General features: G+C 38.1%; 1 protein-coding gene across 3 annotated transcripts; it reads left to right on the top strand.

The window, feature by feature from the left end:
• The first annotated feature begins 269 nt into the window (after positions 1-269).
• ube4b (ubiquitination factor E4B, UFD2 homolog (S. cerevisiae)) lies at positions 270-27,096 on the top strand. Of its 3 annotated transcripts, none has more exons than XM_053482817.1 (29): positions 270-544; positions 5,154-5,373; positions 8,138-8,273; positions 8,896-8,983; positions 9,976-10,120; positions 10,227-10,452; positions 10,672-11,130; positions 11,497-11,613; positions 12,597-12,738; positions 12,966-13,066; positions 13,748-13,862; positions 14,172-14,255; positions 14,592-14,648; positions 14,768-14,884; positions 14,984-15,082; positions 15,335-15,448; positions 16,110-16,308; positions 18,270-18,402; positions 18,662-18,761; positions 21,679-21,806; positions 21,896-21,994; positions 22,078-22,313; positions 22,548-22,674; positions 23,294-23,438; positions 23,629-23,763; positions 24,227-24,418; positions 24,543-24,717; positions 25,028-25,174; positions 25,959-27,096. In XM_053482817.1, exons 1-29 carry the CDS (start codon positions 521-523, stop codon positions 26,024-26,026), a joined length of 4,128 nt encoding a protein of 1,375 aa, XP_053338792.1. In that variant the 5' UTR covers positions 270-520; the 3' UTR covers positions 26,027-27,096. The 3 variants fall into 3 exon arrangements, with proteins under 3 accessions (XP_053338792.1, XP_053338791.1, XP_053338793.1); XM_053482816.1 differs by having other exon boundaries at positions 18,264-18,402; XM_053482818.1 differs by lacking the exons at positions 10,672-11,130; positions 11,497-11,613 and having other exon boundaries at positions 18,264-18,402.

Raw genomic sequence — 27,096 nt, 5'->3', positions numbered from 1 at the left:
CCCCTTAAAAATAACCTTCTGGGATTGCCGCAGGCGTTGTTTTAACCTCACCGTTATTCCGACAAATGCCGATTCTTGGGCTGCGATTGGCTGATACTCCGACAGAATTGGACATTCTGACCAATCCTGAAACAGGAATTAGGAACAACTCGTAGCGATTCTCGATTAAGGGGCGGGCTTTGTCCGATACGGGTGGGAAAGAAATAAAAAAAGGCTGCCGCAGATCGCAATGTGTATTGGAAGCCTGTCACGTGACCTTAGATCCAAAATGGCCGCCCTGGTGTTTTGACGAATAATACTTTTGTGTTTGTTTCATTCTTAAAGGAAATCCGATATAAAATCCTAACAGCCGCGGGTAGAGCATATAGATGGTGTATAAGACCGATGTTTTAATTTAAGCGGACAATCACGGTGTATTGTTAGTTGTTGTATTGTTTTATACTATGCACTTTTGGGGTTTGTGAGGCAGCTAGCTAGTTAGCTAGCAAAATAATTTTAGGTAAAAATTAAAAGAAAAGCGATGGAAGAGCTCAGCGCCGACGAGGTAAGAGTTCAATTCGCGCCGTTCGGTCACTTCCAGTGTAAAGAAATGATAATATGTCAGTCGTGTGAGTTGTTTTTTTTGTTCTAATATAATATCATGTCATGGTCACCCTTTGAGCCGGGGCACAGTGACTTGCTTTGCGAGCTGAAGATGCCTGAAGCCCCGATGTCAGTGTGTCTCATCAGCAGGATTTTCTTTCTCTCTTACACACAATACTCTCACCTCGCATCCCTGTCAGTCAGAGCCTTGAAAATGCTTAAAGACTGAGAGTTTGCACTGAGGTGGAAGAGAAATCGTGCTACATTGGCTTAGGCATGGCATTGTACCGGCTTAGATAGCTGCCTTTTGAATGATTATTGATCTGCTAAACCAGCTGGCTGTCGGCTGTTTTGTTTAGCCTAGCTTGCTAGCATTAGATTAGCTTAAGAGGATGTGGATATAACCTTAGCAAGGTTGCTTTTTCTTACTCGGGAAATATCCACCTGCCTCATTGACGCTTTTTTTCCCACACGAATCCGTATTTAAGGTTTACACACTTCAATGAGTCTCACAGTTTGGTTATTATAAATCAAAATCGTGCTCAATGAACCAAGTAAATGTCATTTCTGGCTCGTTTGCGCACATTGAGCTCTTTTGTGTGCTTTCATAGAATATGCAGATTTTTTTTTTTTAACCAATTTCTTTTTTTATGCAAAAATTACTGACTGTCTATATTAACCGCATCAGAATATAAGCCGTGGTCTTACGGGTCTGTTAAATTTTATTCCCAGGTTTTCCAAGTTGGTTTTAAGTCGAGTTTACACCACATAGTATTGGTTTTTATTCCTTGGTGCGTAGTGATTTGATTTCTGGCCAGTGCTCAAACTCCAGCAACTGGATGCAGTGCCGGTCCCAAGCCCGGAAAAAATGCCAGGGTTGCGTCAGGAGTGGCGTTGGTCATAAAACTTGTGCCAAGTTGTTTAGCGGATCGGATGGTCTGATATGGGACCCCTCGACAGGTGCAGCACAAGACTAACAAGCTTGATTTAACAGACAAAAAACGCATTGAACCGATTCTGTTTTCCAGGGGTCAAGTGTCCTTAGACCTTTTAGGATTATTACTAACCCAATACACAAACCTAAGCCACTGGATACAGTGCTGGTCCTAAACCCAGATAAACTGTGAGGGTTGCATCATGAAGGGCATCTGGCGTAAACCCTGTGCCAAGTTGTGTGCAGATCAGATGGTCTGCTGTGGCGAAGACAAACATCAACTCATGGCCATATATTAGTTGATCCTATTATTACGGGTGTTCAAGTTAAACCAGGACCTGTGATAAAGATGTAAAACTGTTGACATTTACAGAAAACTTCAAGCACAGTATGGTGATGATATTGATTTTAGCCACAGTAAAACATTTGAAAGATGCAAAGTTTTAAAGAAGGCTGTACGTCTGTGAATGACGATCACGGGTGAGGTGGCTCAGGGCCGTTCTTGTGAACATTTAGCAGGAGAAACGCCGGGTAACTTGACACCAGATTGCTGTCTGTGGGAACTGGACACACAATCCTGCAAGTGTACCAACAACATTACATAAACTCGGTTGGGAGTTGTTGCCACATCCTTCGTACAGCCCTGACCACACTCCAAGCCATTTCGATATGTTAGGAGCGTTAAAGGATTTCCTGGGAGTCCAGGGTTTCAGCTGGTAAACAGGAAGTCTGATCATGACTCTAGCATACTAAGAAAACTTTTTAAATTATTGTATTCAAGCACTAGTAATGTGTCAGGACATACACCAGGGAATATTAGGTATTTTACAAATTAATTTATTATTATTATTATTTTTTTTTCATCAATTAGAATCTTTTTTCCAAGTGAGCCTGGGATATAAGTATTGTTTTCTTCCCTATAGCATGTTCGGAATACAATTAACTATCAACCCTAACACATTTGTTCCAAATAATCCCATAAACTTGGGATAATCCTTTGTTGTTGTCCCTGTAATCACACACTAAGTTTCCAGTCAGGTGTTTTTGACTCGCACCGGAGCAATTTAGACGCTTACAAGCATGCCGTTTTTATGCCTTCTAAGACCATCTTATCACAACTTATTGTTTAAAAAAAAGTTTTTTTTTTAAATGAGATTGTCTGTGATGACAAAATGAGACATAAGAAATCTAAGAGTAAACCAGTCTTAAGATCCAAAATAATTGTGTTTATAGATTTATATTTAATAGAAAATGTTTTGCAGAGATGTACAGTGGGGCAAAAAAGTATTTGGTCAGCCACCAATTGTGCAAGTTTTCCCACTTAAAAAGGTGACAGAGGCCTGTAATTTTCATCATAGGTATACCTCAACTATAAGACAAAATAAGAAAAAAAAATCACATTGTAGGATTTTTAATGAATTAATTGATAAAATAAGTATTTGGTCACCTACAAACAAGCAAGGTCTCTCACAGACCTGTAACTTCTTTAAAAGGCTCCTCTGTCCTCCACTTATCTGTATTAATGGCATCTGTTATCAGTAGAAAACAATCAAACATTCACACTCCAAACTCCACTATGGCCAAGACCAAAGAGCTGTCAAAGGACACCAGAAACAAAGTTGTAGACCTGCACCAGGCTGGGAAGACTGAATCAGCAATAGGTAGAGCAGCTTGGTGTGAAGAAATCAACTGTAGAAGCAATTGTTAGAAATCAGAAGACATACAACACCACTGATAGTCTCCCTCGATCTGGGGCTTCACGCAAGATCTCACCCCGTGGAGTCAAAGTAATCACAAGAACTGTGAGCAAAAATCCCAGAACCACACGGGGGATCTAGTGAATGACCTTCAGAGAGCTGGGACCATCAGTAACACACTTCGCCGTCAGGGACGCAAATCCTGCAGTGCCAGACATGTCCCCCTGCTTAAGCCAGTACATGCCTAGGCCCATTTGAAGTTTGAAGAGGATTGGGAGAATGTCCTATTGTTAGATGAAACCAAAATATAACTTTTTGGTAAAAACTCAACTTGTGTTTGGAGGAGAAAGAATGCTGAGTTACATCCAAAGAACACCATACCTACTGTGAAGCATGGGGGTGGAAACATCATGCTTTGGGACTGTTTTTCTGCAAAGGGATCAGGACGACTGGGTTAGGGTTAGGGCCCTTGAGCAAGGTCCTTAACCCTAACTGCTCCAGGGGCGCCGTATCATGGCTGACCCTGCGCTCTGACCCCAGTTACGCTGGGATATGCGAAGAAGCAATTTCCCTTAGGGATTAATAAAGTTCTAATTAATATTATTATTATTATTATTATTATTTATTATTATTATTATTATTATTATTTTAAGGTCCTGAAGTGGCTTAGTCAGTCTCCAGATCTCAACCCTATAGAAAATCTTTGGAGGGAGTTGAAAGTCTGTGTTGCCCAGCGACAGCCCCAAAACATCACTGCTCTAGAGGAGATCTGCATGGAGGAATGGGCCAAAATACCAGCAACAGTGTGTGAAAACATTTAACCTCTGTCATTGCCAACAAAGTATTGAGATGAAATTTTGTTTTTGACCAAATACTTATTTTCCACCATAATCTTTTGTCTCTCTCATCTTTTTAAGTGGGAGAACTTGCTCAATTGTTGGCTGACTAAATACTTTTTGTCCCACTGTATGTAAATTCAACTATTTTAACAGATAAAGGACACATTCTTTAAAAACCAAGGATACAGCAATACAATATTAGAGATGTCAGAGTTCTGCCTGATCACTAAGGTGTCTTGTTGTAATTCCTTCTTGCTTTACAATGCCAACTGTTTCCATTGTTCATTCTTGATCGTCAAGTTAACACACATTCACATCCGGAAAGAAGAAATACACCAGGGGATCCGATACTGAATACATGTCAAGTTCAATTCAACATCTAGTGTGTCAAAATTTGGCTCAGGTTTTTTTTTTTCTGCTAAAATATTTTTCGGAAGTTTGAAGGAAGAACCAAAAGTGTCTGAATGATGGATAATATGCTGGAATGTTTCCTAGTTTTAGAGATACGTATTTGTCTGTGCTGAACACACCATATCTCCTGACCCCATAACGAGTGGCTGATGGTGTAATTGCCGGCTGTGCTGAAATCTGAATGGGACCAGGATGGGAAGATTTCTCTTGCCATGCATTCATCATCTTGCAGTTTCACTGTCGGGTTTTATCTGGGAAGCAGAGGCTCTGTTTTACCATCCCCAGATGTTATGAGTCACTGGAGTGTGTGGTGTTGTAGTGCTTCTGAAGAGAGTTTATGCTTTAGAATTAGGGTAAAAAAAAAAGTGGAATACTTAAGAAGATGAGAGAAAAAAATAATGTTTTTTTTCCTCTACTTTGCAAAGGTGCCTGGTATGAGCCTTATTTATTTTGTTCTTTGTTTTCATTTAATGTATTGTAGATTGTAGGTTGAATTTTTTTCTTAAAAAAATTTTTTTTTAGTTATTTTTTTCCGGCCTGCGAAAATGTATTTAGGTGGATCGGCTACTCCAGCTTGCCGATGGTTTTACAAAGTGTTCACAGGACGGTCATCGCATTGTCCGTGACCCTGACCATGATAAAGTGGTTACTGGAGGTAAATAATGATTTTTTTTTTTCGGTGCCCTGCAGATTCGGAGAAGGCGGCTGGCACGGTTAGCTGGAGGACCGACGTCACAGCCGACCACCCCTCTGAGCACGCCGCTGACTTCACCACAAAGAGAGACCCCTCCAGGTCCACTGCCCGGGCCCTCTGGGGCCTCACCACAGCCTCTCCCACCAGCACCATCTCATTCTCTGGGCTTGAATGCCCAAAATGTGACGCCTGCCACTTCCCCAATGGGGGCTTCGGGTAAGCGTGCAGATTTATTTATTTTTGCTTCTTCCAATGTATTTGTTTCTAAAAAATCTAATTAAGGGATATCTATCTTGAATGTGCTGTGCGATCTTTTTATTATTCTTTTAAAATGGGGGGGGGGGGCGGTAAGGCGACTGTTTATCTTTCAATGCTGCCTGTCATGACAAGACGAAATCCTTTACCCTGTCAGTACTTGTGGATATGCATGGCTTTTAGGCACGCATCCATCAGGAACGAATCAAATTACATTATATTTCACCACCATGAAGCTTATCTTTCAAGCTTTCTTGTTTAGTCAGTCATAATTTATAAATCAAGCTTAATGTGTAATGTAATAACTGTTCAGTCATATTTTAAAGTTTAATAACAACAAGATAGTGCTTCTCCTCCCTTTCTTACAAAAGTTTACATTTTCAACTTTTGAAGGTAAAATAACGCCTTGAGAGTTTGTGAGCACCGAACCGACCCTAGAGAACGTTTTTACCATTGATACAAGGACTGTTTGCATTTTATTTTAGGATTCTAGGAATAATGGTAGCTAGTACTCAGTGAAAAGTGCATCGTCATACTGGCAGTGTCTCGCTACAGCCTTGGCTGGAGTTCAGCCCGAGCCTTGTAGGTGGGCCAGCTGTTTTGTTTTCATAGTTTGATTTACTTAGTGTCTTGGGTATACCGGGAATGCTGCATGGTGATTTAAGACTCCACTCGCAATCATCTAGGCCATGACCCAGATCTGAGGTTCTTAACCTTTTACAACCTGTTGGGTTAAAAATCCACCACGGTATATTTGTAATAAAATTCATTTTATCACGCCGACTGTAATATAAATCACATCTCATCCCGGTTGAAAAATTCAAGCATTTATATAGCTGATATAGCTTAGTCATGCTCAACGTGCTTTCATTCTTATATATCCATTCTGTTTTAGTTCTTAGCTGTAATGTTGCTTCAGATTCTATTAAGCATCTAATGATTTGCATTGGGTCCGGGTTCGATTCCTGCCTCGGGGTCTGTATGCATGGAGTTGTGCAGGTTTTCAGTGCTTCGTGGGTTTTCTCTGAGTGCTCCGGTTTCCTCAGACAGTTCAAAGACATGGGTATTAAGCTAATTATCATTTTTAAATTGCCCATACTGTGCAAGTGTGGCCATCCAGGTAGTAGCCCGCCTCGTACCTTGAGTTCCCTGGCATAAGCTCCAGACCCCCTGGACCTGATAATTGGTATAGAGAATGAGTGATTGATGATTAATTAGCATTTTCAGAAATCAGGAGCTGCTATAAAATTGCTTGTTTTGTGTTGACGTCATGAACATGGTGCCATTGTGGCTCTTATTCAGCACACCTGATTCAGATCACATAAAAGCACAGTTTTAACAAAAGTACCCGACTGCAATGTATAACAGCTTTTCTTTCCAACTAACAATAGCAGTCTGGTGTTCAGTACATCAGTGGTGTTTTTTTAAATACAGGACAGTTCAGATTTTAGTTTTTTTTTTTTTATGTGAGTTACAAACTTTGTCCAGGTTTTAAAATAAAAAAAAAAAAAAAAAATTAACCTGTTGTTTAATTTCAGTAATACACCAAAGCTGTACATTTTTTTAGACTTTAAAATAGAAAGGCAGCTCATGAGGTGGATGTACTTTTAACATACAGCGTGACATCAGTTAAGCTGAGGAGAAAGGACTGTCAGGTTTTATACTGTATTCAAGGTCACAGGGAAATGAGATGTCTTAGCTTAGTCTTGCCAATATATAGGGGGAATTTAAGGGGAAAACCGCAAGTATCTTCTACGTTCTGTCTAAGCACCAAAACCTCAGGCAATAGCAACAAGATAACCTCATGTGTGTATGCTAACTGTAGCATTTATTACTTGCTTTTTGTCAAAACAACAAACTATACAATCATAATGCATTTAACTAGGTAATGTGTTTGTAGTTCAATTAATCTATTCCATGTTTTTATGATTTTAATACCACGTTAGTAAGATTAATTAAACACAATACTTGTTCGGTTAAATGAGGTCTAAAAATGACAAACCTGCTGCTTTTAATTTCTCCCTTGTCATTGCGTTTTAAAGATGTAAGGTAAAAAGTAAACACAGTAAAGGAATGGGTGGGGTGATGTGATGTGGTTTGATACAAAGTAACACCCAGTGTTGATTTATAAGCCAACAAAATGTCCTAAAGTCTTTCATGTGTATTATCCCACAGAAATGTATACATAGCATATGATTACATTCTTATTGAAGGACACCATATTGTATACCAGTTTATAGATGCATTTAATGTTGTTAAAAGTCCATAACGACTATAAACATTGAATTCCTCTTTTGCTTTCACTTTGTTAGTGAGATAGAAACAAAAATGCTGATTGTCATACTTTGGTTACTTGGAAACCACAAAACGTAATATCACAGCCTCCCCCGCAATGGAAAATCTTTGACTGTTACAAAGCCCTGACACGAGAGACTACGTCTAAAAAGTTACATAATGATTGTGGATTGTTGCGCATCTGTGAATAAGCCGTTTATAAACATATTCAACACATTGTAAAGTCTGTGCTGATTTTATTGAATAGTAGTTAACAAATTTTGATCATTTCCATTTAAGCATTTAGTGTATAATTGGAGCAGTGGTGGTTAAGATGAACCTAAATGCACACGTCTTTTTTTTTTTATATATATATATATATATATATATATATATATATATAATTTTTTTATTTTGTTTGTAATTATTACCTTTTTTTGTTTTTTTTTAGGGGTGGCTTATCGCAGCCAGAGCAGCGAGGGAGTCAGCTCTCTCTCCAGCTCCCCATCGAACAGCCTTGAGACTCAGTCTCAGTCTCTGTCCAGGTCTCAAAGCATGGACATTGACCCGACATCCTGCGAAAAGAAGTGAGGCTGTTTTTCTGGATTTGGGCTTTTGTCTTTTTAATCTCAGTGTGATGCTTTTAATGCAGTGTCACGGTCTAAAAGTATGATAAATATTTGTTTTCCCAATTTTGTATTTTAACATCATCATTGAGTAACTGTTAAAACGTACCAGTCAAAAGTTTGGATTTATTTTTCTACATTCTAGAACAATACTGGATTTTTAAAAAAGCTATAAAATAACACATGGCATTAGGTTATAATAACATCAGTGGTTATTTAAAGACACGAATGTCAACTGTTCTGGAACAGTTCTGCAGAAGATAAGTTCATTTAGAGTTACCAGCCTCAAAAATCACCAATTAACAAACAGCATCTTAGATTAGAGCCGTTATGAAGGCTTTACAGAGCATAAGTAGCAGACACATCTCAGTATCAACTTTTCAAAGAAGATTATTTCATATTTTGGATACGTTCAGCATTGGTTTACAATGTAGAAAGAAATAAAAATCCAGAAAAAACATGGAAGTAGAAGGTGTGTCCAAACTATTGATTGTTAGTGTACGTTGCTGGTTAAGTATTAAGTTTGACGTTATGATGCACCTGATGATAACAAACGTTTTTTTGTGTGTGGCTCCGTCCTTAGCATGTCCCAGGTGGATGTGGACTCAGGAATTGAGAACATGGAAGTGGAGGATAGTGATCGCAGGGAGAAACGCAACCTGGCTGAGAAGGTGAACACAGCACTTGCATAAGGCCGTAAAATGATTACTTTCCCTATAAGAAAATGTTTCTCATGGTTACATTTGAATATAGATTCAAATTTTTGAATCTTAAGTTAAAAAACAGAGATGGGTGAATTCAGGTGTAAAAACTGCATGTACCACCCAGCTTGACTAACGTTTTTATATTAAACAATATGGCAATAGTGGGGCGCGCGTCATTACCCCGAGCAAACCCTGATTTAAAAAAAAAAAAAAAACACTGTACAGGTGAAATTTTTCTATTCATGTGATATCGAGCATCTGTCTATCAAAACGATTTTTAAACTGCATACACTACACATTTACTGTGTGCTTTATTCAAAATTTTTTATCAGTTCTAGGAAAGACATCCCTTTGTGCTAAGAACCGCTTTAATTCTTCATGGCCTAGAGTAGATGTTTGAACCATTTCTTTGAGAATTTGGTCCAGTTTCACATAATTGATGCTGCAAATTTCCTGTTTTGCCGCATCGCTGTGGTGCTCCATTGGATATTGAGTGGTGTTTATTGATCAGGTTTATGGGTTCATACTGTGAATACTAAATTTACTGTACTTTCTGAACGCTTAAATTGCTGAATGAAAATGAGAGCAGACCAGGTGGCATTTTTCTAAGCTTCATCTCATTTTTGTGCACCCTTTAGCCTAAAATTGTTATTTACTGAACTGACTAGATAAATGGACTGACTAGATGTTACTGGTGTTCCTGCAAAGTGGCTGATGTTAGTTGGTGGTGATAGTTGTTAGATGTTAGGTTGTTTAATATATGGTATTACATACTAAAATATAATACACAGTGTTTACAGCTTGATGTGCTTATTCTTTGTTATATACTTAATATTTAAATATTTATATTTTTAGTATATTCTTTATATTACAATTAACCACCTACAAGACTGCCGATAATTAAAAAAAAAGTACTGATGTAACTGTTTCATAAACCAATTTTGCTCGCTGTTCTGCAGGACTCCTCATCTAACCAAGATGTGTCTGAGGAGCAGGCTCTGCAGCTCATCTGCAAAATTCTTCGTGTCTCCTGGAAGGAGCAAGACCGTGATGTCATCTTTCTGCCTTCACTTGCAGCAGAGTTTCAGCAAAGTCCAAAAGAAGGTGAGGGACACAAAGCCAGCAGGGGAGAATGGATTGAGATTAATAACAGTTAATAATCTTGTACAAAGATGTTTAGCATTAATCGCCTTCTTCGTGTTTCCTTTAGTCTATTCTGACTTCAAAGATCTGATTGGCCAGATTTTGATGGAAGTTCTTATGATGTCTACCCAATCACGTGACTGCAACCCCTTTGCTAGTTTGACGGCCACATCACAGCCAATCACTGCTGCCAAATCTCCAGACCGCCACCTGACGCTGGTCCCGCCTTCCAGCCAGGGAAACAGTCCCATGATGCCCTGTGGAGGCTCATTTGGTGCCAGCTCTCTATCTAGGCAAGTGCTGACAAACAATGGGGCCTGTTTGTAATTTGCATACATTAAGGTTTGGGGATTAAAATATGCATTGCCCCAGATATACTTGTGTGTGACATTTTTCCTCCTGTATGTTCATATGAGATTTTGGTAGCAATATCTCAGTTTATTTGATACCTTTTTGTTTTTAAATCACATTCAACATTTCTTTTTCATGTGAAATTTCCTGTTGCTGTTCAGTCTGTATGGATGTAGTCCATACCTTGGTCAAAATTCTTCCAGGATGAGTGCTCCATCTGTCCTGCAACCCTTAACTCCGCCTTCACCTCCACCTCCCTCTGCTGTTTTACCCCCACCCCAACCTGTACCTTCAGCTGCGCAACAGTATTCTCAGAGTCAGTCAGCACTACGCCTTAATTCCCCCTGTCCAACCCCATCTGCTCCCCTTCCCATATCTCAGAGATACAGACCATACACACTCGGCTCCTCTCAGGGCTCATCGGTCCCCATGAGCCTAAGCCCTAGATCTGGCCTGTCTACTCCAACCAACACTCCATCCACACCCTTGACTCCACAGCCTGCCCCTCTGCCATCCCCTAGACCCCATAGTCGTCAAACACCTGCCCCGTTTCCCTTCGTTCCGGGCTCTCCCACTACTACAGCCAGAAGACCTGCCCTGGCTTCCTGGATGTCTTCTAGGTATCTTCTTTCTGTGTTAGATGTGACATTATGCCCCTACACCAGTACAAATAACGAAAAACAACTCCGCATCAACTGAAAAGCAAATATATGTCTGTAGTTTTATTTTGTAGGGAAATTGACTAGTATTGCTTTGATTATTCTTTTATAATTCTTAACCCATGCATGCAGGTGCACAACGATGTAGGGGTTTGGTCATAAACTTCTTTATTTTTAACATAATTATCTTTAAACAATGACATTAGTCTGGTGTGTAATTGACAGTAGTTCCTTGCTTTCCTTGAGAGATCTCCTAACCCCCTAAACTCCCTTTACTTCGTTTCACATCTTCAAACTGCACTTGTCTGTGTGCTGTGGCCCTGCCAGCCCCTTCCCGCTCCTTTTCTTTGCCCTGTCTGACATGCCTCAAGACAGCAGTGATGAAGAGTTGGAAGATGACAACGAGGAGGAGGAGGATTTTTCTGGGGTTCAGTTTGGGTCAAGGTACCAGTGCCAGTGTGTGTTGCATACTTGAGAGTGCTGCCTGGCCACTAACATAAACACATTGTGCCCTGTGCTGGCACAACATATGAGGACTGCCATAAAACATAGCGATGTGGTTTAGAGTAGGCAGTGTTATTTATTTATTTTTATTATTATTATTATTAGACTTTTATGCATTTTATGTTTATGATGGACTTTTTTATCTACTGCATTTTATACTGTATAATATATATATATATATATATATATATACACACACACACACGCGCACACATTTTTATATATATATATATATATATATATATATATATATATATATTATAAAAAGCATCCAGGCAATGTCATCAGGATACTGGACTAATTTCAATGTGCAGCATGAATATCATCCATTCAGCCTTTTAACACCACCTCTGTCTATGCATCTATTGTTGTTTTCATTTGCCATTACTCATAAACATATTTTTTTATAAGGGTAATCATGTCCGTTATATTACTGTGGTATTGCATTAGAATTACCCTGACATTGAGGTGCTTAGTCCTCGCTGGATGAGTAAATAACATGACTAATGAGTGAGGCAGAGGTGTACTGTGGAGTGTGTTCTCTCACCCAGCAATCCTAACTAAGGCATGCTTCAGATTTTGTTTGTGTTAGGGACTTGCTTGTTCCATTCTTTTAAAATGTGGAATATCAATAACAGACACTGCGAATTACTCAGAGGGGATCAAGAAACACAAGACATCGTGTCTTTCTTTTTGTTCAAAGCTGCATTGTAAAAAGAAGATTAATCTAGATTTGCTTTTGAACGCATTTGCATCTACTTAAGACATGATTTTAACATTTTGCATTTGATGTATTTGTTAGGCTAACACAAAGCCTGCCAAACCTTTTCTTACAGTGCAGACTGGTGATTTATCATTTTTCTGTTTCCTTAATCTTTTTTTTTTTTTCTTTAAATAATGAATCATTTCTGTCGCTCTTATAGCTTGGGTGCATCTGGTGGTGGATTGGCTGGTGATTCGGGCAGTGACCGATTTACCATTGAGGCATGTAAAGAGACTGAGATGCTGAACTACCTCATTGAGCGCTTTGACAGTGTGGGCATGGAGGAGAGGAAAGCTCCCAAGGTAGTAGCTGCTTATTTTGAAGCTCATGCAGGAAACAATTTCTTTATTTCCAATCTTCAATCTTCTTGGATAAAAAAAATAAAATAGAAAGTCAGACACTTCCCAGAGTGAAAGTAAAACTTAAATTACTATTGAGTCAAAGGGAAGTTCCACTCTTCAGGCTTACGTTGTGAAGAAATCTGCTTGCTGTACTTCCTTATTCTGATTGCTGTGTTGTACTGTTGTAGATGTGCAGCCAGCCGGTGGTCAGTCAGCTGCTCAGCAACATACGCTCCCAGTGTATTTCCCATGCTGCTCTTGTGCTGCAGGGGGCCCTTACCCTGCCCAGGTCAGTGTTCACAGGCAGACTTTTGTCCCTGGTATGCTTCCATAATAAATAACACTATGGTTAGATTGACCTTGTAACATGTAAGTATTTTATACAAGTCCCTTAGAGTCCTATTTCCCAATTTGTTCCAGATATTTCAGACAATCCTTTGTATTCCTTGCATGATGTGTTTATAGATAGATCCTTATACAAGGTATTTGCTTTATTCAAATAAAAAACCTTACATTAAATTAAATCTACAACTCTAAAACTTCTCTCATTTGGTTGCTTTATTAGGCTATTATCTGATATATATTTTTTGATATGAAATTTAATTGTATAACTTGAAAAGTCTGGAGTGTTTTTTGTAATTCACTGAGACTTGATCACAAAACTGTAATTTTTTTCACTCATATTGAGTGACTGCTTTATAGTGGTGATGGTTTAAGGCAGAAATCCTCCTCGAATAAGATGACAATCTATTACAGGCACTGAAAGACTATTGTTATTGTATTTAAAGAGTGTTTGTTGTATTTGGCACTCCATCCAGGCAAAGTTTTCATTATGGTTTTGTTAAAAAGTGTGAAACGTAGCTTGAGTATACCTTTGAAAACCTCGCTTTATAGCTCACCTTGCAGAAAGCCTTTGGCTTTATTGCAATTGGACATAATAGTAATTTTTCTTTTTCCTAATCTTGCCCAGGGCCCCACTGCAGCCGTCTCTTTTGGTGCCCTACATGCTGTGCCGAAATCTTCCGTACGGCTTTATCCAGGAGCTGGTTCGCATGACTCACCAGGAGGAGGAAGTGTTTAAACAGGTGGGAGGTGCTGCACACGCTGCATGCTGATTCACTTCACATTTAAAGCTGAGGAGGAGGATTTAATTGGTGTGGCAGGCTCCATGGCATCAAATCAGTTTTCTGTAGTCCTCATTATTTAAAACCATTACGTTGCAACAGTATTGTTTTACACAGCATGTCATGGTGTTATTCAGAGAATCCTAGGGTGCATTTTAAGCAGCAGTGGACTTTTAACAAAATAAGAATTAAGTTCTGTGGTACTTTTATTTTGTTATTATATTTTTTCCCTACAACACTAGATTCTAATCCTGGTTCTTACTCTTGTAGATCTTTGTCCCCATTCTCCAAGGGCTTGCGTTAGCTGTAAAAGAATGTTCCTTTGACAGCGACAACTTTAAATATCCTCTAATGGTAAGAGAAGTTTGGCTTCATGTTCTTTTTCTTGTGTGTCGGTCATGAATCCAAAATTTTAATATTAAAATTCTCTCTTAATCTTTTTGCATCTTTTTTCTTACATCCCAATACTTTTATGCACCAAATCTATTGCATTAAAGTGAATTTTAGATAATAAATCAGGCTGCAAACTGTGGGTGGTTTTCTTATAGATATAACCCAGTGAAAAAACAACAGCTGCATGCAGTTTGTATGCAGTTTAAAGGCAAATACACCTTTTTTTTTTTTTTTTTTTTTTTTTAATTCAGGTTTTTAAAAATTAACGTTAGGATCTGTTCGCATCACATTTTACAGGCTTTATCTGAGCTTTGTGAAATTAAGTTTGGAAAGACGCACCCCTTGTGCAATTTGGTAAGTTGACCTTAATTGTTTTTTTTTTTTTTTTTATACCCACCTTTATGTAAGACTTAATGTGATTAGTTGTACAAAACTTTTTTAAATGTGTGAGTGTGTTTTGTGGATTTGTACAGATCACCTCACAGCCGATGTGGTGTCCTGATCCCTTAAGCCCTGGGGCAGGCAGAGAGATCCAGAGACTTTCATTCCTCGGCGCGTTCTTCAGTCTTTCTGTATTTGCAGAGGATGATGTGAGTCAGTCCTAGCCAGGCAGCAACATGAATATGCGCACCACATTTCTGCACAACACAGTTTAAATTTCTTACCTATTATATGCTGTTTTGTTTCAGACAAAAGTGGGCGATAAATACTTCTCAGGCCCTGCTATTACTATGGAGAACACTCGCGTGGTCAGTCAGTCCTTACAACACTATCTGGAATCTGCCAGGGTAAGTGTGCTGGCTTAGGTGCTTGTTTTATTTTTTAATTAGATGTCTGCATCAGTGACTGGAATGTTGCCCGCAGTATTTGTTTTATAGTGTCAAGGTGCTCCTGGATGGCACAGGGGCTCTCCTATTGGAACTTTTTTTTTTTTTTTTGTAGCATTCCCCCAGAGAAAGTGCTCCTAATCCAATTAATTTAATTATACTATCTTATATTGGCGTGTTTTTAATCTGTGATTATGGTTTTGTGGTCCTCAGGGTGACCTGTTTAAAATCCTCCATAATATCTTGCTGAACGGAGAAACAAGGGAGGCTGCTCTCAGCTACATGGCAGCTGTGGTGAATCGTAATGTGAAGAAGGCTCAGATGCAGGTATGACTCGAATCGAATCAGATTGCTACCCAAACGCAAACCGCTTTTGGATAATGAAGGGAACAGTGTGTTCAGTCAGTGCATCTAGATTAACATCTAATAACTGCAAAACATTTGGATTTGGCAGTATTTTAAAGCTCGTATTAACACGCATTTAAGTAATTTCTTTAAAATTTCTTTAAATGTTTTAGATAATTTCTAAAAAAGAAATTATCGCGACTTGCATGAACCACTGAACCTAAAGCATTATACTGTATAGCACAAGGTCATATTTGTGGTGCATGCTAATAGAATAGCTATTTCTTATAGTATAGATATTTTAATCTATTATATTCTGTGCATGTCTTGTCATTTCAGCACGCTTCACTTAAATTCTTTGTGCTAGAGTGTAACTCTCGAATTGCTTTACTGTTAAATATTTATTTGGGAGTCTTTGCCGGTACACATTTCACATAATGCAGTCCTTTATTGAGCAGTCTCCATTTTTAATCTAAAAACAAAGACCTCTTTGATGATTTAAGATGATTTGTGGTTATTTGGATAAATATTTTAACTAGGTATCTTTGTTAGATTTCTTGAAGTTACTTTATCATATAGTGTGTGTAATGTGTTGTACTGTAAAGGGAGGCTTTACAAACATGGTATAACTTTTTGGCTACAGACAGACGATAAACTGGTGTCGACAGACGGCTTCATGATGAACTTCCTATGGGTGCTACAGCAGCTGAGTATGAAGATTAAGCTAGAGACAGTGGATCCCCTCTACATCTTCCACCACAAGTGTCGGCTAAACGTGAGCCTCGAGGAGACACGGCTTAAATCCAGCCTGGAGGAACTGAAGAGTTGGCTTGCAGAGCTGCGTGAGTGCATTTCCGACATTTCATTTATAATGTTTCTTATTTACCTTTTTTTTTTTTTTTTTTGCAGCGTTTAAAAAATATAATAACTTTGACATATTAATATTTTGATTGGTGACATGTTTCTGACATTTCATCAAAAAATGTGCTTGAAGGAAAAACTGAGCTGTGATTGTTGACCATTATCATCTACCTAATCTGGAAAAGCTGTCATCTTGACTCGCTTATCGATCGTGTTCCCTGTCAGTTAAAAAACTCGCACCTAAGGCTTGTAGAGCCGTGATTAATGTGGAAGCACTAATCCCTCCCATCTGAGAAAGTTTGGCCAATCAGCTGTCCCTAGGCCTCCGGCTGCGAGAGGTTACAGGAATCGAACTCGCAATCTCCAGATGATAGGACGGGCACTGCGCCACTCAGAGGCCGCATTTTCATTTCTAAATGACGGAGATTCACTTGCGTGTATTTCCCTGTATTCAGATCACGCAGCATTCAAACATTCAGTTATTTACTTGATGACAATCCCAGATTGATACATCAGTCAAGGTCACTAGTTGCACTTAAGGAGTGCAACACAAAACACTATTAAATTACCAATCAGGCCAGAGATTAGCAAATGATTTACTGTAGTTTTACAACTCAATCACTTCTCATCACTCTTCATTTGCTGCGTTCCGCTGTCACTCGTATGGCGTGTAACATGCAGGTGGAGCTAAACATGCCAACCAGTAAGCAGAAGTTGGGGTAGTTTTGCACCCTAATTTTATTTTTGCTTACTTAAACGCTCACTTACTCCATTAAAGTCACACTTGGATTGAACTCAGAAACTGTATTTTCTGCGCATGCTCAATATCACAACACTCTGCTCGCTAAATTCCAGCCAATCATAAGCTATTTTTATTCAATTTGATTGAATTCTAATGGCCTGTTTTAGATGGTCTTGGAGGCTTGTTGCTTTATGTGGAGAAAATTTTTTTATGGAGACAAATCGATTCACATTTGATTCACAAAGTGATTCACATTTTGTCAAGAATTGTGCAGTACCACTGAAAAAAGGAGCTGCATTGCTTTACATTCTAAAAACGGTTGGCTTCGGCTATCTTCCACCAATTGCCGACTATGTATATAATTTGCCAACACATGGTGGAATATAATATTTATCCCTAGGAATCCAAACCTGACATGTGGTAAGAAAGAACAAATAAAATGGTGCTCTGGACACTGTGTCCAGGTAAAATGGCTCATATGCGCTAAACACATCATGAGCGTCTGCAAAGAAAGCACCCCAGGTCTCGCTGAGCTCACAACAAGGAGACGGCAGCCTAAGTAGGTATTAGAGTGTTGGTGGGTGTCAGTGCCTGAAAGTCACACTGCTCTCATCAACGGAAGATTCTCCAGAGCAGCCGTCTGAAAGTCTGAAAAGGATGATTCCTACGTATATTTAATGTTAAAATAAGCAATAAATACATGAGCTTTTCTGAGAGGAATGCACTTGACTTTATTCATGGAGTTTTATGGTAAAATTTCATCGAGTGTATGTTGTGTGTCTTTGGGTACTTTTTTTTTTTTTTTTTTTTTTTTAAAGCTTATTTTAATGTATTGAAACTTGTACTCCATTCTTATTTGGCAAGATTTTTGTTATAAATATTCTTATGTGAATATTATTGAATAAAAGCTTAAACATCAAAGTTAAGGTTTTCATTCACTGTTATTAGAACTACAAGTATAAATGGATTAATCATCCAACAAGAACAAATTCGCTAGATTAATCAGTGGAACAGTAGACAAATAAGCTTTAGAAGAAAAAATAAATGCATAAGTAAATTTAATTATAAAAAATACGTCTAAAATCCTTGAACTTGGGTACTTTCTTCCACTTTTTTTAATATATTATGCCTTTGGACAGCCATACTTGCTGATGTGGCTTACTGTTTCTGTATCTTTCTTTTGTTTTTTTTAAGATGCAGATTCTTCCAAGTTCTCAGAGCCCAAATTCCCTACAGAATGTTTCTTCCTGACACTACATGCACACCACCTGTCCATCTTGCCTGGATGCCGTCGATATATTCGCAGACTAAGAGCCATTAGAGATCTTAACAGGTATGTGCATTAAGACTCAGTAGTAATAAAAATAACTTTAGCTCCTATTCAATATTTGTATATTTTTATGGTTTAAGGTTGCCTAGTTTTAAAGCTATCCTCACATTAAAAGAAAAACTCTGTTTTTTTTTTTTTTTTTTTTTTATTAAGTATTCTCTTCTTAGTTGATAGTTCCCCCTACTGTTGCCAGCGCATAATACTCAGCAGTGCCAGAATATAGTGCCATGAAGGCTTTACATTGTGTCTGTGTTCACTGCAGAACTGTAGAGGAGCTGAAAAACAGCGAAAGCCAGTGGAAAGATTCTCCCTTGGCCACTCGTCACAGGGAGATGTTGAAAAGATGCAAAACCCAGTTGAAGGTTTGTCATTGAAACTTCCTTCTACTCTTCTTTGAATTTAACTCAAAAAGAAATACTTGTGTTAGTGAGCATTTATACTATGATTATGCAGGAATAAAATTTGGAATCCAGCAAACATTATATTACTTTCACATGTATTTATTCACGCCAGATGTGCAACTAACAAGTGAGGTAGTGTACATTCCTAGCATCTAGCTGTTTGGGGAGCTGACAGAATTACAAGTGAACTAAAGATACAGAACTAAGTATCCACCAATTAACCGCCAGCACGTACAAAGAAGTTGTAGGAAGAGTAGGTTTAATTTACGGATAAAGGTAATTGAATAACTGTAAAATGTACTTTTTTTCTTTAATTTAATAATAGTTTCACAAACTTATATTTAATACAAAGTAATCACTTAGGGCCCCCGAGTGGCGCAGTGGTAAAGCGCTTGCCTTATCATCCAGAGATTGCTAGTTCGATTTTTGGGTAGCCTTCTGCAGCCAGGGGCCTCGAAAGAGCCGAACGGCCGAGCTCTCTGTGTGGTGAGATGGGAGGCACTTGGCATTCTCACATCAATCACGGCTCTACAGATATTCACAACGTCTGTGAGCTCACGCAAGCGAAAGGAGCGTATAGTGCTGTTCTCCGAGTGTGTTGCGCCGCCCCTTATGGTGCATGAGCAAACAGTTTGAAAAGAAGCGGTCGTCTGGCGTCTCGTGGTTCGGAGGAAACGTATGGCAGTCTTTGGCCGTCCCTGACTGGTAGTAGTAGCCTTAATGAGAGAGCCCCCTAGTGACGGGTGAGAATCGGATATGACTAAATTAGGGAGAACATGTGGAGGACGTAAATTAATAACATAATGAGAGCATGTTTAACTCTTAAAAGTTGGGAGGGGAATCACCAGGGACCACCCAATACATTATTATTTTTTACCCAATACATATGATACTAAATTTCAAAATTTTTAAAAAAATATCCCAGTTGGTTTAGATTGTGCCACCTATAGGATTATCGAGGAATGGCCCCATTTTACCAAATAAAATGCAAACATGTATAAACAAATAAGAAAAAAAGTTTGGAGTCATTGTGGTGATGCATAAATTGATCAAATTTTCATTGATCACACTAAATACATTTTCTCCCTCATTTTGAGTCTTCAGATTGTTCTTAAAGTTTAAATGACCAACCAGTCATATTTTGTACCACATTAAAGTGATCTGACTAGGTAGTGTTCACTAGCAGATTGAGCACAGTGAAACTTCGTTTTTGTGAGAGAGGGTAAGAGAGAATACAGTGGAACCTCGGATTACGAGCATAACTCTTTCCGGAAGTGGGCTCGTATCCCAAAACACTCGTAAACCAAATGAAATTTTCCCATAAGAAATAATGGAAACTTAAATTATTCGTTCTACAGCCCAAAAAAATAAATACATAAAAATAATTAATACAAAATATTAAGGAAAAATAAAACAAATTAACCTGCAAGTTATCTTTTAAAAAAGTTAAAATTAAATCCCGGCAGATAAGCGTTTCCCTTTGTGCATGCAGGCGCTGTGTGTGTGTGTGTGTGTGTGTGTGTGTGTGTGTGTGTAAGGCTAGAGTAAGTGGAGACTCTTGCTTTCAGCCCCTCCTGTCTCCCTTTCCTCATCTTACACATTAAAACTTTCTCCTCTCTGTGTCTCGTTTAAACACACTCACACACACACATTAACGGAAAGACTGTTGTTCTCCCCTAAATTATTAAAGCTTCTCCGTTTTTTTATTGTTGCTTGCGACAGCGTAACAGCTTGTTAATCCATGCTCGTGTAATGATGAGATGGACAAACTGGTCGATGCCCGTTCTTTTATGTTCTGCATTGTCAGGTTATATTACAAACGTTCGGGTGGATCCTGCACTTAAATCCAACTAAAAAAACTACTGAAGAACAAAACTCGGGCTCAATATCCTAACTTAAATCTTACATTCACTTTCACACACACCGGACTGCATTACCCATAATGCATCTCCCGCACTGGACTACACTTCTCTAAACAGAGGTCATAAATCAACGTCTCCCTCCCGCTACACTGTTTTATCTAAAATGACACTCGTGTGAGGGCAAACTAACAGAATCACTGCTATAAAGTAAAACAAACAAACAAATGACCCAGCACCTCACCTTTAAAAAGATTTGCGAAGAGTTTCTTCGGAAAACAGAGTGTGTGTCTCTTGCCTTCATTTCTGTGCACGCGTGTGTGTTTGTGAATGAGGGTTTCACACACACACACCCACACACACACACACACACACACACACAGCCGGCACAGTGTCTACGCTCGCGCGCGCACACACCGTGATGAGGAAGAAAATAGATTTTTAACCTCTGTATTGAGAATTTCTTTTGCCTTACTCGCGCGCACACACGAGTGTTATAAGAAACAGTACACGCGCTGTATACACGTGCTTCCGAACGCATAATAAAATATGTTTCACACACACGTAGTCATAGTGTTATAGTAAACAGTACACGCGTGCACAGTTAAATTTAATTATTAATCTTTGCTCGTCTTGCAGAACACTTGTAATCCGAGGTTCCACTGTAAAAGAAACTGATTGATTATATTCAGACTTTACTTAAGTAATGAATGTTTTTTTTTTTTATCTGCTCTTTTAAGGGCTAATACAATTTTTTTTTTTTTTTAAGCTGAGTGTTCCTGGTTAATTAGGTACTCAAGTGTTTGGTACTCAGAAAAGTAAAGCAAAACTCTCAAATTCTAAATAATTTTTAGCAAGTCCAGAGCCAAAAAAAACTAAAACAAGCAAAGTCATAAACACACAGAGACAATATTCAGATTTTAAATAAAAATTTGTATATTAGCAGACATGCGAATAATAGCAACCATCTTTAAAAAAAAAAAATCCTAAGTGTTATATGATGTTTGGTGTTTTTGTAGAAATTGGTACGTTCCAAAGCGTGTGCTGATGCTGGCCTGCTGGATGAGAATCTACTGCGCAGATGTCTCCAGTTCTACAGTACAGTCATTCAGCTTATCATGCGCATCGTAGACCCTGCCTACCCGAGGTCAGTCTCTTCCTTATGTACTGCTAGAGTATGCACTTTACTTGTAACGTTTATCTCACACTGCCTTTATTTGTCTAATTACGTTACAGTGTTACCTTGCCCCTGAATCCTGAAATCCCTAAAAGCTTTGCTGCACTGCCTGAGTTTTACATTGAGGATGTTGCGGAGTTTATGCTTTTTATTGTGCAGTAAGTTCATTTTATTACTTTCTTTCTTTCTTTCTTTTTGATGGGGTTAAGTGGCCTATTTTTAATTTTTCTTTCTTTGCTAGGTATTCTCCTCAGGTTCTGTATGAGCCATGCACTCAGGACATCGTGACCTTCCTGGTGGTGTTCATCTGCAGTGAGAACTACATCAGAAACCCCTACTTGATTGCCAAGCTGGTGGAGGTATTGTTTGTTACCAACCCAGCTGTTCAGCCTCGTACTCAGCGCTTCTTCGAGATGATTGAGAACCACCCACTGTCAGTCAACCAGCTTGTTCCTGCTCTCATGAAGTTTTACACAGGTTAGTTGACTTGGAAGACATCTGTGAAGTTAAGTATTGGGATTATAATTTTTTTCCTTTCTTATAGGTTTGACAGCCATGATGTCTTAACAAAATTTTGTAGAAATCTAATGACCATATGAATGGTTAATTTCTGAAAGAGTTTCACAAAGAAAAAGAAAAAAAAACACTTTTTGTGCGTTTGTGTTGTGCATTGCTTTACCAGTTTGTTCCACCTGTCTTCTTTCTCTACAGATGTGGAACATACAGGAGCTACTAGCGAGTTCTATGACAAGTTTACCATTCGCTACCATATCAGTACCATTTTTAAGAGCCTTTGGCAAAATATTGGCCATCATGGCACTTTCCTTGAGGAGTTCAAGTGAGTTAAGATGCATGATTTGCTGCACCTGGTATACTAAACAGCACCTCCTTACTGTGTTTTATTTTTCTTATGTTATGGCAGTTTAATGTTGCGCACTGTTGACAAGACACGTTTGATTTTGTTACTACTTCTAGCATCCAAACAGTCATTCTCCAATTTTTTTTTCTTAGATAAATTAATTCTGGCCCAAAGATTCTTCTTTGGCAGAAATCTGTCTGACTATCAAAAAAATTACTTATCCTGCAAACACCTTCCATAAATGCTAAATAAACAAATTTTCAGAAGTTCACTTGTCGTAAGCTTCACTGTATATCAACAGTTTTTTCTTTGTTTTAAACAATGTGCTTTATTCATCTGTTTATTATTAGTCTTGGATTATGTGGAGCATCTGCTAAGCAGGACCTTGTGAATAAGCTGTTACTATAGAAACGATGATGTATTCGAACAAGCGCATGTATAAAATCTTTGATGTGAATTACAGAAAATGAATCAATGCCTTTCGACCAAGATATTCTTGTTAGGGAATTCAATACAGTTGTGGTATTGAATAATTTGAAGTTGATTTTTTTCCCCCTTTTCTTTTTCTTTTTTTCACACACACAAACATACACACTAGCTCCGGGAAGCAATTTGTGCGCTACATTAACATGTTAATCAATGACACAACATTCCTCCTGGATGAGAGCTTGGAGTCTCTGAAGCGCATCCATGAGATCCAGGAAGAGATGAAGAACAAGGAGCAGTGGGATCAGCTACCCAGGGTTTGTGCACAGTGTGCAGAGTGTGAAGTTTCAATGTTGCCCTGGACTGAACTGAATATTCAGTGCAGGTCTTCTTTAAGCAAAAAAAATAATAATAAATTATATATAAAATCAGCTAATATGTGAATTGAAATTCATTTGTATTGATCCCTGTATTGATGCATTGATCCGTATTTTCGTTTCCCCCTAGGAGCAGCAGCAGAGTCGCCAGTCGCAGCTGACTCAGGATGAGCGAGTGTCTCGTTCTTACCTGGCTTTAGCAACAGAGACTGTGGACATGTTCCACATTTTAACCAAACAAGTCCAGAAGCCTTTTCTTCGCCCTGTGAGTCCCTCTGTGGTTTTAATGCGCCTTATAAGCTGAGCAATTAATACCAGACAGTCTAGGAGATTTGGGTGCCATATTTTAAAACAATAAAACAAAAAAAAGAAAATTAATTTTAGTCATATAGAACAGGCAAAGTTGTTTTGTCGATTTAAGAAGTGAGATGGGGTTGTTTTAGTTCATCTGTGTATGTAATTTTGGTAAACATTGAATGATTAGTACACACCTGCTGCCGTGTAAATGAACTTCTTGAACTGTGATCCTTGCAGGTATTTATAGACTTCTGTGAAAGTTGAGCGGCTTTCTCATTGGAGGGATTTTGTTTAGAAAGACTGAGGATAGAATCCTATTTACCTTAATAAGCACTGTATGGACGAGTGGTGGTAAATACATATAATGTGCATCAAAGTGCAATTGTTTTTTTCCTGATTGCTGAGAGATTGCTGTGTGTTGAATTGCACAGGAACTGGGTCCACGACTGGCTGCCATGCTGAACTATAACCTCCAGCAGCTGTGTGGGCCTAAGTGTCGTGACCTGAAGGTAGAAAACCCAGAGAAATATGGTTTTGAGCCCAAAAAGCTGTTGGACCAGCTCACTGATATTTACCTGCAGCTCGACTGTGCACGCTTTGCTAAAGCCATCGCTGATGACCAGGTTCGAAGCACATGGCTAATGTCCTCCTGAATAACATGCCCATATAACATATTAGAACGTAGAGTTATATGCTTGTAGTCACATGAAGTAAAAAAAAATTTTTTTTTTTTTTTTCTATGATTAGAGATCATATAGCAGGGAACTCTTCGAGGAAGTAATTTCTAAAATGAGGAAGGCAGGTATCAAATCCACCATCGCCATCGAGAAATTTAAGCTGCTGTCCGAGAAGGTTGAGGAGATAGTGGCACGAAACTCTCAGTCTGAGATGGATTACAGTGACGCTCCTGATGAGTTTAAAGGTAAAGTTGAAATCTCACCCATCGAGGGTCTTAACTACAGGCTGAACATAATCTGCATTGAGAACGCTGGGTACATAATCTCTCTAATTTTCCTCGACAGCATGCAATCTTAACCATTCCACTAAGGTGTCATCGCGCTGCTTTATGCTTAAGTTTACACCACGTACCTCAAGCATATTTTTGATCTTCACTGATATGAGCTCTTAATTATAAATACCCAATACATAAAAAAAAATTCCCAAAAGATTTTATTCATTTATATTGGTATTTATTTTGTAAGGGTATTATAACCCTGTATTTTGTGTGACAGATCCTCTGATGGACACGCTTATGACTGATCCTGTTCAACTGCCTTCTGGAAATATAATGGATCGTTCCATCATCCTGCGACACCTTTTAAACTCTCCAACCGACCCCTTCAATAGGCAACCTCTCACTGAAAGCATGCTGGAGTCAGGTACAAAACACTAGGCAAAGGCCATAAATTTTCCAGACCTGGTTTAAGTTCTTTTTTAGACCTGCCAACAGAATTAAAAATAAATAAATAAACGTGTGCTCTTAGGACGTTAATCAAAGAAGTTGATTTGCTTACCTTATAAACATCTACTGATGTTTTTTAGTTATCTCATACCAAAGCAGTTTGACAACAACAATTTGAATACTTTATCTGAAATGATACATCATACTTTTCATTGTTTTATAGTTGTTTAATGTTTGAGTAATCGAGAAAAAAACGTTAATTGCTCATATCAATTATAAGAAATTGTTCTATTCTCTCTCTCTTAGCGTTAATGTTAACATGCAGCTTATCATGTTACTGAAAAGTGCAAAGTACAAAGCTCTCTGTCCTGTCAAGACAGAAAATCCTTAAAAACTTGCTGATCAGTTTGATTAAATAATTCACTAGTGCTTTAATATAAGGATATTTACATCACATATGGCTCTGTGCTGCTTATTGATAATCCACACCATATCTTATCTCCATACTTCATCTGTGAATATGCAGTGTGACTATTTAAAGTTACCATAGTTATCATAACTGCAAATGCATAATTAAAAATAAATAAATAAACAAAAAAATAAATAAAAATTGTAATTTAAACTGCGATATGTGGGTGTTAAATGATTAATTTTGATTGTAAATGTTTAAATTTTGCATTCAAATGTATTTATCTAGCTGTAAACTGTAACTACTTCTTGCTTGAATTTCTAATGTTCTTCTTATTCTTTGCCTGCTGTAGTTCCCGAGCTGAAAGAACGTATCCATGCTTGGATGAGGGAAAAGCAAGGAGGACGCTTTTCTCAGTGAGCTACATTTGCCGTCAGTCGTTTTTTTTTTCTGCGCCAGAAATCAAGTTTAAGCAAGAGAAAAAGGCAAAGGGTTTTTTTTTTTTTTTTTTTTTTTTGGTTATCAATTTTTCCCTTTTTTTTCCATCTTAAAGGCTCTTGGTTCCAAATTGAAGCATAATAAAGGTTAGACTTTTAAAACATTTTGCTTTTGACTTTGTATATATATTACATATATACCTATATTTAATTCAGTGGAGATGTACCAAGAGATAGAGAAACAAAGGAAACTGTTTGTCCTGAAAAAAAAAAAACAAAAAAAAAGTTGCAAATTTAAATTGGTCTTTTTTTTTAAGTGATTGTTTTTTGGTGTCATGAAATAGGCTCTTGCTGTTTTTTACAGTACAGGAGAAGACAGGAAATATTGTGCTGAATCACTCCGTTTTAAATTACATTGCTATTCTATAACCATGCAGCCTATGTGCATGAGTGAAAACACATTACTATTATGTATCAGTCATAAAACTGACTAACTGGGCCCTGGTTGTTAATGTATACTGATGGACAAAGAAAATAGCTCAAAATGAACATGGTAGGTTGTTTTTGAAAAATAAAAGAATAGATGTTAACATTATGGAAGATCGTCAGAGGAGTATCAGTGGATTGCAGAAGTTGTATTACAAACGTTTTACATGAATAATGCACAAGTGGTCACTCAAGCACCTCATTTAGCATTTCCATAGTGTTAAAGCTGAAACCTCAGATAAGAACAGAGAATGTGAAACAGTTTACAGCATGATCGTGATAAAAAATTATGCCAGTAAATGCAGTGGCTTTTTTTTGTTTGTTTTTGTTTTTCTTTATTTTTCTTCCTGTTTTTTTTTTTTTTTTTTTAATCCTTGCAGTTTTATACAATGAATTAATTGATGATTTCATGCTCTTCATATTAGCCCTGGATATTGAACTTCATCGTGAATTAAAAGAGTTAAACGTTTTCACGCAAGGTTTAACTACACAGGAACTCGCTTCCTTTGCTACAAACATTTTTTTGGATCCAGGACTTGAGTGTAATAAATGGTGATGCACACATAA

Source organism: Clarias gariepinus, chromosome 22 (assembly GCF_024256425.1).
Source record: "Clarias gariepinus isolate MV-2021 ecotype Netherlands chromosome 22, CGAR_prim_01v2, whole genome shotgun sequence".
Lineage (NCBI taxonomy): Eukaryota > Metazoa > Chordata > Actinopteri > Siluriformes > Clariidae > Clarias > Clarias gariepinus.
The sequence above is the reverse complement of the archived record's forward strand: the minus strand, read 5'-3'. Positions and strand labels throughout refer to the sequence as shown.